The sequence below is a fragment of the Lucilia cuprina genome, chromosome 6 (assembly GCF_022045245.1).
Source record: "Lucilia cuprina isolate Lc7/37 chromosome 6, ASM2204524v1, whole genome shotgun sequence".
Lineage (NCBI taxonomy): Eukaryota > Metazoa > Arthropoda > Insecta > Diptera > Calliphoridae > Lucilia > Lucilia cuprina.
Window position 1 is genome coordinate 14,217,883 of NC_060954.1, and position 13,469 is coordinate 14,231,351.

Consider the following 13,469-nt stretch of genomic DNA (forward strand, 5'->3'; position numbering starts at 1 on the left):
TTTTAACAAAATATTAACAAAAACCAAGAAAAACAAACAAATTTTATGACATTTTTTGTTGCAGTATTTGTCGGTACAGTTGAAGACTTTCGCAGTCAAATAAAATCCATTAAACCCCTGGCAACTGTAACATTATAATAAAGCACAGTGGTTTTCTTAGCAAACATTTCACTCAAAAAAAACCGTTAATTTTAAAAAATTTAAAATTATTCATATAAATCCAAAGCCCTTGTAAATTTCCGAAAAAAAACCCTTAAAACCACAAACAATCTATTTGTAATTTTAAACCAGAATATAAAAAAAAGAAAACAATAATTAACAATTGTTTATTAAATATATAACAATAAAATTAATCTAGAATGATTAAGTTTTTTTTATTATTTATTTGTTATTATTTTTTTTAGAGCACAACATTATTTTCTTCTTATCAGTTTATATTTTTATAGCTTTATATATACAATTTGTTATTGTTTTTATTCTTTATGAATAATTAGACTTGATTCATATACTTCTTAGAATACCGCAATTACAAATTGTTCAGATTCATGAGTTAAGTGTAATCGGAAGTAAAATACTAATAGATTTAGATAACAATAGAAAATGTCATAAAATATTGTGAATCATTAGACAAATACTGGAAAATATATATATATGTTCAGTTTAATCGGCAAAGTTCTATTCTTAATACTCTAGAGTAATAAAGAACTAGTCTCGTGACTTTTTGGTTGGGGGTAGAAACCGGTTCTAACTCTCATACTTTATATGCAGTGAAATTGTCTTTTAAAAAAAAGAACAGTTTGCGGCACTATAGTCGGGGTGATAGTCGAACCTCGACTATAGTGCCGCAAGGGTTGATTATAGTCTTAACTATAGGACAGGCTATAGTTTTGATAATTTATCATAATTTGCTATAGAGTGTGGAACACACTGTATCCTTTAAGGTAGACGATTGTCTCAACGAAAGAATTTCGTCTGGACTATAGAACAGTCTATAGAGTAAACTATAGAATATAGAGCAGACTATAATATGGACTATAGAGCAGACTATAGTTTTTACTATATATAGCAGACTATAAACTGGACTAAAGAGCAGATTATAATCTAGACTAAAGAGCAGATTATAATCTGAACAATAGAGCAGACTATAGTCCGGACTAAAGAGCAGACTATGGTCTGGGCTATAAAAATTTCTATACTATAGTCTGGACTATAAAGCAGAATATAGTCTGTACTATAGAGCAGACTGTACTCCGGACTACAGAGCAGACTATAGTTTGGACTCTAGATTGACTATAATCTGGAATATTGGATAAATGTATAGTCTGGACTACAGAGTGGACTATGGACTGGACTATAGAGTAGACTATGAACTAGATTATAAAGTACTATAAAGAAGACTGAACTATAAAGAAGACTATAGTCTGAAATATAGAGTATATTATAGTCTGGACTACAGATCAAACTATAGAATAAAAAATAGTCTGGACTTTAGAGCAGAGTATAGTCTGGACTATAGAGCAGACTGTAGTCAGGACTCCAGACTCTGGAGTACAGAGCAGACTAGTTTTGACTATAGAGCAGTCCATACTATAGTCTATAATGAAAACTATACTAAAGTATCGAACTATAAAGAAGACTATAGTCTGGAATAAAGAGTAGATTATAGTCTTTACTACAGAGCAAACTATAGAATAGAAAATAGTCTGGATTATAGAGCAGACTATAGTCTGGACTTTAGAGCAGAGTATAATCTGGACTATAGAGTAGACTGTAGTCAGGACTTCAGACTTTGGAGTACAGAGCAGACTAGTTTTCACTATAGAGCAGTCAATACTATAGTCTATAATAAAAACTATACTAAAGTCTGGAATTAAGTCCGTTGAAGATTAGACTATAGTCTGCTCTATAGTCCAGACTATGCAGCAATCTATAGAATAGACTATAGTCTGGACTATAGAGCAGATTAGTCTTGACTATAGAACAGTTTATAGTAAGTCTATAGTACAAACTATACTATAGTATCGACTATAAGCTGGACTATAGAGCAGACTATAGATTAGACATTAGAATAGACTATAGAATAGACTATAGAATAGACTATAGGATGGAATATAGAGCAGACTACAGAACAGAATACAATATTGAATATAAAGCAGACCAATGTCTATATTATAGAGCATACTATAGTCCATACTACAAAACAGACTTTAGCTTGAAATCTACAGTGACTATAGACCGAAATATAGTGAATCGTTTGTTCTAAAGAGTAGACTATAGAGTAAGTGTGGACTATAACATAGACTATAGTCTGAACTACAGAGCAAACTATAGTCTTGACTACGGAGCAAACTTTAGTCTGAACTATAAAATAGGCTATGGTCTTGACTATAAAGTAGACTATAGTTTGGAATATAGAGTAGACTATAGAATGAACTATAGACTAGACCACAGTCGGGACTATAGTGCAGACAATAGTCTGGACTATAAAGTAGACTGTAGTATGGACTATGGAGAAGACTATAGTCTAGATTTTAGAGTAGACTAAAGTGGAGAACATATAGTAGCCTGTAGTCTAATCTATAGAGTAGAGAATATTCTGAAGTATTGAGCATACTGGAATATAGAGTAGACTATAGTCTGCACTATAGTCTGTACTATAGAGTACACTATAGTTTGCATTATAGAGCAGTCTATAGTCAAAATTATATTGAAGTCTATAGTCTGATCTAGATAGAGCGGACTAGATTTTCTATTTAAAAATGCATATTTCGAGAAATTTTCTATTTAAAGAGACATTTTCAAAAAAATATATATTAAAAGAGAAAATTTAAAAATTTATATTGAAAGAGAAATTTTCTAAAAAAAAAATAAAATTTCTATTAAAATGATATCTTCGAAAAATTGCATTAAAATACTAGGTTTCGAAAATTTATCAAAAAAAGAGAAATTTTCAAAAAAAAAATCGAAAATTTTCCATTAAAACAGACATTAAAAAAAGTATTTTTATTAAACGGTGTAGTAACAACAACAAATCAAACAAAAAGCAATATAGATCTCAGATATCCCACTATTATCGAAAGATAAGAAATTAGCATTATCAGCTATGACTGACTGATAACAAGATACTTCCAGCAAAGTAAAATTTAACCTAAAGTGACGTAGTAACTAATCAAACTAATCAAGTTAGTTGATATAGCTACTGTTATTAATTTAAAACTGAAAAAAAAGATTTTAATATTTCTAAAAGTAGGAGTAGTATAGCAGAATGAAAATAAATTTAAATCAATTTAAATTGCTTAATTTTCAGAAGACACGTACACAAATCATAAAAATATATAAATACTAATAAAAAAATAACTTAATTGACTTTAAACTTTTGTTAAAATAACAAAAAATAGTAACAAATTCATAAGAAATAAAGCTGAATCAAATAAAAAAGTGTTTTTATTTTATTTTTTTTTTTTGAGATTTATTTTCGGTTCACCCTGACATTGATTTTCCTCTGACATCAGCTGAAATCTCTAAGGAAACTAGTTCAGTGTGTAATAATTCAACAAAATTTAAAGTTTAAGTGCAATATAAAAACTAGATTGTGTTTTGAGGGGAAATACCCAATAGAAGGTGTTAGTGGGGGGCCTTTTGAAAATGGAAAATATTGAGTATTTTAAAAAGGAATAAACCTCACTTGCGAGGTTCTATTGTAGGCATTCTAAGACAGATCTCTTAACAGTTCCCGGATCTCTTAACAGTTAATGGGCCGTTAGCCTAAACTAAGACAATAAAAGATCTCCGAAATGGTTTCAAACTAAATGAAGTCCCTTTCGAAATAACTTCTATAATTAACTTATAACTATTTTTATGTCAAAATTTCATGATCACTTTATGGAATAACAATTGTCATCATTGAATAAAAATTCTATACTTTTTATAGCTATAGAGAGTTATACGATACCCTTTAACGGTTTGTTTCAAAACCACCATTATTTAAACATATAAACCGCAAGTTCTACTTGTCTCTAAGTTGTACTGAAATCATAGAAGAGATTGTGTAGAATGTATGCGCTAAACCAAATACAGTTTAAATGTTTTTCTCACTTATAATGACAGGTTTATAAAGTCGTTTGACAGTTTTACAAATATATTTTAAATATCTAAAGTTCATATGAAATTTTAAGGTTAGAAAACTATTTAATATTCAATCTCTTAGACTTATTTTGATTTAGGAAACTTTTCCGATTCTTGTAACGGATCAAAGGAGCTTTCTGAAGTCGTCCAAGTTTTTGAAACCTTAAGATTTGGAACAGCTTTTAAAGTGCGGTCTCTTAGATTCATATTTAGTTTCGTTTCATGATCCATCTCTAATTTTGATTTAGGAAACTTTTCTGATTCTTTTAACGGATCAAGAAAGCTATCTGAACTTGTCCAAGTTTTTGAAACCTCAAGATTTAAAGTCTTTTAAAGTCCGATCTCTTAGATTCACGTTTAGTTTATTTGCATGATCCGTCTCTAATTTTGATGTATAGAACTTTTCTGATTCTTTAAACGGACCAAATGAGCTCTCTGAAGTCGCCAAAGTTTTTGAAACCTTATGATTTGAAACAGCTTTGGAAGTGTGATTCATGTTTAGTTTATTTGCATGATCCGTTTAATTTTTTCCGATTCTTTAAACTGAACAAATGAGCTTTCTGAAGTCGTCCAAGTTTTTGAAACCTTAAGATTTGAAACAGCTTTTAAAGTAGGATCTCGTAAATTCATATTAAGTTTACTTGCATGATCACTCCCAACTAACTGAAGCCATCTGAGCCATTAAACTTATTAGAATTAGAACTCAGAATAGAAAAAATGAAAAGATCCTATTTAAGATTTGAAAGCCTATCTATGAAATCAGATTGGACTTCAGTTCATAACAAAGAGTAGATTCTCAGAGGTGAAACAGTACAAGTATAGATCTCTTAAACTAGCTTGTCTTTAAGATTTGAAGCAATGTTTATAAAGCCTGCCCTTTAAGATGTGTTTCCATTACATAACAAAGACAATTTTCAAGATCGTGATCATGATTACACTAACTATAGGTAAAGTTGTATTGCATCTCTAAGATTATAAAGTCTTTTTTGAAAGTCCAATATCTTAGTTTCCTTTCCAGAAGAAACGTTTTATCATCAGACAAAATAGCTGCAGGCTTCTAAATTATCAATCCGAGATAATGGCGTTCGATATCGAAGAAAAAATCTACTACATTTTAGTTAAATTTCCATATAGTTTTCGTATATTCGATACGAAAGAGACTTCGGTATTGTATGGTGTAATTCGGACTCAGAAGTGAAGAGATGATAGTAATGTCTCTTGCAAATATTTCAAATATGATATCAAATAACTTGCACATGATTTAAGTTACATCGAACTTCTCAATGGAAACCAATACTGACAGAAATATTCTCCCAATATCGAGGTACTGACACATTAGATTTCAAAGCACTCGAAATCAATATCTGTAAAACTAAACCATAAACCATTTCAAAGATGACAAGATGAAACTGTAGAGAACTCCAAATAGCAAGATCTAATTGGGATCTTAAGAAGATACAGGGTTTTCTATTGTTCGCATTTCAACTTTTTTGATTCTTGGGATCTCGAAACGATATTCGCTTCTTGAGTCTTTCTAGAACTAATTGTTTTCAAAGACTACTTTCTATATTTATCTTATCTAGATCTAATGGAAGTAGAAAGAGTTTTGAAAACATAAAGTGATCTAAATATAACATAAAATATATATGGAAACTAGTGGTCATTGAATTAAGGATCATGTATGTAGTTAATCAATGTTAATGATTCAGAAAAGTTCATACCGATTCAAAGGTTCGAATCGGGTAATACTACATTTGGTCTTTCCTCATGAAATATCTTTGTGGAAAACTCTCTTCTCCCTTCTTCTCTAGGGAGAAAACTTATTTTGACCATAAAAATTCATTACTTGTACTGAAAACAACTGATCGCTAGGAAATTCTAGATCAGTAAGAGAAACACTAAGCTCTTATTTCGACTTCTTTCGAACATAAAAAGTCTAACTTAAAATTCACTTCCTACACTGAAAACAACTGATCGCTAGAAAATTCGAGATCAATAAGAGAAACAGTAAACTTTTATTGAGAATAGTCAGCACAAATGGAGTTTCCTCTATGGATTTCATTTAAAACTTCTTTCGAACATAAAAAGCCTAACTTAAAATTCACTTCCTACACTGAAAACAAGAGATCTCTAGAAGATTCGAGATCAGCGAGAGAAACATTTAACTTCTATTGAGAACAGACAGCACAAATGAAGTTTTAGTTTGGGACTTCATTTCGACTTTTTTCGAAGAACTAAAAATTCATTTCCTATACTGAGAACAACTGATCGACAGAAAATTCGAGATCACTAAGCGAAAAAATAAACTTATATTGAGCACAGACAGCAAAAACTAAGTTTCCGTTTAGGACTTCATTTCAAGTTCTTTCAAACATAAGAAATCAAACATAAAAATTCACTTTTTACACTTAAAACAACTGATCGCTAATGAATTCCAGATCAGTAAGAGAAACATTAAACTTCTATTGAGAACAGACAACACAAATGGAGTTTACATTTGGGTCTTCATTTGGACTTCTTTCGAAAAATTCATTTGCCATACAACTGATCGCTAGAAAATTCGAGATCAGTGAGAGAAACATTAAACTTCTATTGATAAGCTTCCTTTTGGGACTTCATATCGATTTATTTCGAACACCTAAAAATTGTTTTTCTCTACTGAGAACAACTGATCGCTAGAAAATTTGCGATCAGTATGCAAAACATTAAACTTATAAAGTTTCCATTTGGGTCTTCAGTTCGACTTCTTTGGAACAACTAAAAATCTAACTTAAAACTCATTTCCTATAATGAAAACAACTGATCGCTAGAATATTCGAGATCAGTTAAACCCAAAGCAAACTTCTAATTAGAACAGACAGTAAAAACTCTTTAAATACATAACATGTAGGAATATAATTTAATTTTGCTCAATTCTGCCATTTACAGAATATTTTATAATATGCACGATCATTTACAAAATCAATTAATTACTTAATTAAATGATGATATGATCATGTCTATGAGTGTTAAAATTTCTAAAAAAGTAGGGTATCATAAGGCTGAACTTGTCAAGCCATAATATTATTATTTTTTTTTTTTTCAACAATTTCCAATGAACACAAGATACAATCTCCAAACATTTCGACATTTAGTAACGCACATCTATCACAAAATGTATTGATCGTAAAATGTGTCTTTGCTTGAATTAAATTAATTCATAAAACATCAAAATAACATTTTAAAATTCAATTCAAACGTTTTTTTTTTTTCAAGTGGCAACAACTCTCAAATAAAACTGCTGTTGTTAGCGCAAAAAGGAAACCTAACCTCTGCGACTGCGTATCAAAAATAAAATTTCAGATTCCAAATAATGAAATTAAAAAAAAAAAATAAAAATTGGAAACATAAAACTTACCTTAGCACCAATTTGGTTGCCACATTGACCGGCTTGTAAATGAACAATTTCCCTCATATTGAGATTTTTTTTCGAATTAAACTTGGAGCGTTAAAAAATTAAACTTTTATGTAAGCAAAGCTTTAAAGCACTTTTAGTTATAACTTTTTTTTAAAGAAAATGTGTAGGTGTTCTTTTTTTTGTTAACAAAAATATCCTTTTTTGTAATTTCTTTTAATTTTTATAATAAAATTTTTTTCTGATTTTGAAAAATTTCTTAAGAATTTTTTTATGTAAATATTTTTAAGTCTTCTTTTTTCAACTTTTTCAGATTTCCAGATTTAAGGGAGAAGAGAACAGCTCACTTGATATCCAATCGACTTACAAAACTCAACTGATCGTTCTGTTTTGTGTTCAGCACACAAGAAGCATTTTTGCCGGCCTCATAAAACATTTTTTTTACTTTACTTTGCTTTGCTTTTGTTTTTATATTTGTGTTTTAATCTTGTTGTTGTTGTTGCCACAAACGTCTACTGCTACCGTCAAACACTACTCGTGTGTTGCGTTAGTACTTTTTGGATTGCGAACGTAGCAAATGCACTACGAACGAGTATATTGTTCGTTTACAATCTCGAAGTCTCCAGTTGGAGACTTTTTGTGTTGTTCGAATTGCTTTTGGTTTCTTCGCACTACGTTCTGTGAATAGGGATGGTTAAGAAGTGCAGAATTGTGTGCAGAAAATACTTTTTGTTTATGCAAAAAAGTACCACATTAATATCGTGGAGTGGATTAGAAAGTGTGTTTTCGTGTTAAAAAACAGATAGAAATCAGTCCACTAACTAAGTAACTAACTAAGTAACTAACTAACTAAGTAACTAACTAACTAACTAACTAAGTAACTAACTAACTAACCAACTAACTAACTAACTAACTAACTAACTAACTAACTAGCTAATTAAATAACTAACTAGCTAATTAACTAATTACCTAACTAACTTACTAGATAACTAACTAACTAACGAACTAACTAACTAGCTAACTAACGAACTAACTAACTAACTAACTAACTAACTAACTAACTAACTAACTAACTAACTAACTAACTAACTAACTAACTAACTAACTAACTAACTAACTAACTAACTAACTATCTATCTATCTATCTATCTATCTATCTATCTATCTATCTATCTATCTATCTATCTATCTATCTATCTATCTATCTATCTATCTATCTATCTATCTATCTATCTATCTATCTATCTATCTATCTATCTATCTATCTATCTATCTATCTATCTATCTATCTATCTATCTATCTATCTATCTATTTATCTATCTATCTATCTATCTATCTATCTATCTATCTATCTATCTATCTATCTATCTATCTATCTATCTATCTATCTATCTATCTATCTATCTATCTATCTATCTATCTATCTATCTATCTATCTATCTATCTATCTATCTATCTATCTATCTATCTATCTATTTTACTTGCGAAAAATATGGCGGATAATTTTATGAACTGTGAACATAATAACAGAACGTCCACTCACAGAAGAGGTAAGAAATTTTAATTCCATAAATGAAAGAGAGCAAAATAATTTTGTTGCTATTAAATGAGAACTTAATATAGATAAATTTATTGGTTTAATGAAAAAACATTCATTGAAACCAAATAAATTCTTTGGAAATACGTACTATGAACCATTTAAAAACAAAACAGTCAGTAGAATAGCAGAAGCTTCCAAAGTAGCTTGTTGCTATAAACTATCTTTATCTTTAGTCTAGTCTATGTTCCAATCTTGTCTAGAGCTTTGCTCTATAGTCCATTATATAGTTTAGTCTAAATTCTAGTCTTCAGACTAGTCTATAGTCTATTCTATAGTCTAGTCAATAGTCTAGTCTATAGTCTAGTCTATAGTCTAGTCTATAGTCTAGTCTATAGTCTAGTCTATAGTCTAGTCTATAGTCTATTCTATAGTCTAGTCTATAGTCTAGTCTATAGTCTAGTCTATAGTCTAGTCTATAGTCTAGTCTATAGTCTAGTCTATAGTCTAGTCTATAGTCTAGTCTATAGTCTAGTCTATAGTCTAGTCTATAGTCTAGTCTATAGTCTAGTCTATAGTCTAGTCTATAGTCTAGTCTATAGTCTAGTCTATAGTCTAGTCTATAGTCTAGTCTATAGTAGTCTATAGTCTAGTCTATAGTCTAGTCTATAGTCTAGTCTATAGTCTAGTCTATAGTCTAGTCTATAGTCTAGTCTATAGTCTAGTCTATAGTCTAGTCTATAGTCTAGTCTATAGTCTAGTCTATAGTCTAGTCTATAGTCTAGTCTATAGTCTAGTCTATAGTCTAGTCTATAGTCTAGTCTATAGTCTAGTCTATAGTCTAGTCTATAGTCTAGTCTATAGTCTAGTCTATAGTCTAGTCTATAGTCTAGTCTATAGTCTAGTCTATAGTCTAGTCTATAGTCTAGTCTATAGTCTAGTCTATAGTCTAGTCTATAGTCTAGTCTATAGTCTATTTTATAGTCTAGTCAATAGTCTAGCCTATAGTCTAGTCAGTAGTCTAGTCTATAGTCTAGTCTACAATCTAGTCTATAGTCTAGTCTATAATCTAGTCTAGTCTATAGTCTAGTTTATAGACTAGTTTAAGTCTGGTCTATAGTTTAGTCTATAGTCTAGTCTAGGCTATAGTCTCTTCTAGGATATTGTCTAATCTAGGCTATAATCTAATCTAGGCTATAATCTAGTCTAGGCAATAATCTAGTCTATAGTCTAGGCTATTATCTACTCTATAGTCTAGGCTATGGTCAAGTCTATAGTCTAGTCTATTATCTAGTCTATAGTCTAGTATGTAGTCTACTCTATAATCTATAGTCTTGTCTTGTCTAGTCTATAGTCTATATTCTAGTCTATAGCCTAGTCTATAGACTAGTCTATAGTATATTCTATAGTCTATACTATAGTCTAGTCTATAGTCTAGTCTATAGTCTATTCTAGTCTATAGTCTAGTCTAGTCTGGCTATAGTCTAGGCTATAATCTAGTCTATGGTCTAGTCTATAGTCTTCTCTATAGTCTAGTTTATAGTCTAGTCTATAGTCTAGTCTATAGTCTAGTCTATAGTCTAGTCTATAGTCTAGTCTATAGTCTAGTCTATAGTCTAGTCTATAGTCTAGTCTATAGTCTAGTCTATAGTCTAGTCTATAGTCTAGTCTATAGTCTAGTCTATAGTCTAGTCTATAGTCTAGTCTATAGTCTAGTCTATAGTCTAGTCTATAGTCTAGTCTATAGTCTAGTCTATAGTCTAGTCTATTCTAGTCTATAGTCTAGTCTATAGTCTAGTCTATAGTCTAGTCTATAGTCTAGTCTATAGTCTAGTCTATAGTCTAGTCTATAGTCTAGTCTATAGTCTAGTCTATAGTCTAGTCTATAGTCTAGTCTATAGTCTAGTCTATAGTCTAGTCTATAGTCTAGTCTATAGTCTAGTCTATAGTCTAGTCTATAGTCTAGTCTATAGTCTAGTCTAGGCTATAGTCTAGTCTAGTCTATAGTCTAGTCTATAGTCTAGGCTATAGTCTAGTCTATAGTCTAGTCTATTATCTAGTCTATAGTCTAGTCTATAGTCTAGTCTATAGTCTAGTCTATAGTCTAGTCTATTGTCTAGTCTATAGTCTAGTCTATAGTCTAGTCTATAGTCTAGTCTATAGTCTAGTCTATAGTCTAGTCTAATCTATAGTCTACAGTCTATAGTATTGTCTAGTCTATAGTCTATATTACAGTCTATAGTATTGTCTAGTCTATAGTCTAGTCTATAGTCTAGTCTATAGTCTAGTCTATAGTCTAGTCTATAGTCTAGTCTATAGTCTAGTCTATAGTCTAGTCTATAGTCTAGTCTATAGTCTAGTCTATAGTCTAGTCTATAGTCTAGTCTATAGTCTAGTCTATAGTCTAGTCTATAGTCTAGTCTATAGTCTAGTCTATAGTCTAGTCTATAGTCTAGTCTATAGTCTAGTCTATAGTCTAGTCTATAGTCTAGTCTATAGTCTAGTCTATAGTCTAGTCTATAGTCTAGTCTATAGTCTAGTCTATAGTCTAGTCTATAGTCTAGTCTATAGTCTAGTCTATAGTCTAGTCTATAGTCTAGTCTATAGTCTAGTCTATAGTCTAGTCTATAGTCTAGTCTATAGTCTAGTCTATAGTCTAGTCTATAGTCTAGTCTATAGTCTAGTCTATAGTCTAGTCTATAGTCTAGTCTATAGTCTAGTCTATAGTCTAGTCTATAGTCTAGTCTATAGTCTAGTCTATAGTCTAGTCTATAGTCTAGTCTATAGTCTAGTCTATAGTCTAGTCTATAGTCTAGTCTATAGTCTAGTCTATAGTCTAGTCTATAGTCTAGTCTATAGTCTAGTCTATAGTCTAGTCTATAGTCTAGTCTATAGTCTGGTCTACAGTCTAGTCTATAGTCTAGTCTATAGTCTAGTCTATAGTCTAGTCTATAGTCTATTCTATAGTCTAGTCTATAGTCTAGTCTATTGTCTAGTCTGTAGTCTAGTCAATAGTCTAGTTTATAGTCTAGTCTATTTTCTAGTCCATAGTCTTTTCTATTTAGTCTTGTCTATTTTCTAGTCCATAGTCTAGTGTAATATATAGTCTATAGTAAACTCTATAATCTACTATTATGTCTAATAAAAGAATTTTTTTCTTCCCCTTTTTAGATGCGAATGTTCATGTTCATGCATTGCGAGCTCTCTTAACCAGCTAGAAGTTAAAACACCTGATCAACTTTTTTGAAGGTACAATTCGGTTAAAACCAGTATATTGACAAAACAAATAAAATAAATCCTATTCTTAAATTTAGATCTAAATATCACTGTTCCAGTTCTTGCCACAATGACTGCTAATGACATTTTTAACCTCACACAACAAATGAAAATTGGAGAAAAAATTCTCTTCAAATATTATTTGGAAAAATGGCGATACGAGAACGGACTGCCGACAATCGGTGAAAACTATTTTAGCGAATGTGAATTGAAAAATTCTGAAGAATTGGCTTTACAAACTTTAAATAAAATGAATATTAATTGAAAGAATTAAAAAAAAAAATCTATAATAAAAATATGTACAACTTTAAAGAAAACTTTTTTGTGCTTATTTTAACATATTTTTAGAATAAATAGTACTTTACTTAACTACCATTTTTAGTACCTAATAAAAGTACTCTTATCACTATTTATACGATCACTTTTGAATTTTGTAGAATTTTTACAGCAACAAAAGTTTTTTTTCCAGTCAGACACAGACGACACATTCATTCACTCACGCAAATACGATCAGTGATTTTTGTTGTTGCTGAGTATGTTGTTGTAATGTACATATTTTCAACTTACTCATAGATACAATACGATATTTTGATCAAACAACAACAACAAACATATCAACAAGAAGAGGGTTTATTTTTTTAAGTTTTATATAAAATTGTTTTTGTTTTTATTGGATTTTATGTAGAATGATTATGGAAATGAAAAGCAGATGTTTTCTCACTTATTCACATGTCAATGCTTTAAAAAAACACAAACAAACATTCATACACTAATACATACATATGTACTTACGACGAATAATTATGTTTATGATATATAGAAGGCATTAAGTTTTAATGAAAATATTTCATAATGTTTAATGTTAAGTTTTCTCAAATAAATCCTAATAACGATTAACGTTTGCAACATTCTAGAATGTTTTTGGAAACATGTTGCTAGCAACAAATTTAAGTTTGTGGTGTTTGTTAAGCAATTGTATATCAAGTTATTAGTTTAATTGTTGTAGTTTTAAATTTGGATTAGACCCTTTGAGATCTGAGGGACAATGACGATTAATGTGAGAATGGGGGAGAGTAGAGCTCCAATAGGGCTTGCTACAAATGACAACGGAATTTCCTTAAACGAGTCTTGATATG

General features: G+C 30.2%; 1 protein-coding gene and 1 long non-coding RNA gene across 2 annotated transcripts in view; one reads left to right on the plus strand and one right to left on the minus strand.

Annotated features, from left to right (window-relative positions):
• The window catches only part of LOC111678482 (tubulin beta-3 chain), a 33,884-nt gene extending 25,991 nt beyond the window's left edge, over nt 1-7,893 (minus strand). The window contains exon 1 of the mRNA XM_046953814.1: nt 7,523-7,893. Coding sequence (XP_046809770.1) covers nt 7,523-7,579 — 57 coding nt within the window. The 5' untranslated portion in view covers nt 7,580-7,893. The remainder of the gene's footprint in view (nt 1-7,522) is intronic.
• Nucleotides 7,894-8,049: 156 nt separating this feature from the next.
• Nucleotides 8,050-12,623, plus strand: LOC124420555. The gene is made up of 4 exons (XR_006941267.1): nt 8,050-8,297; nt 9,051-9,070; nt 12,229-12,306; nt 12,372-12,623. It is a non-coding gene; the product is annotated as an uncharacterized LOC124420555 (long non-coding RNA).
• The last annotated feature ends 846 nt before the right edge of the window (nt 12,624-13,469 follow it).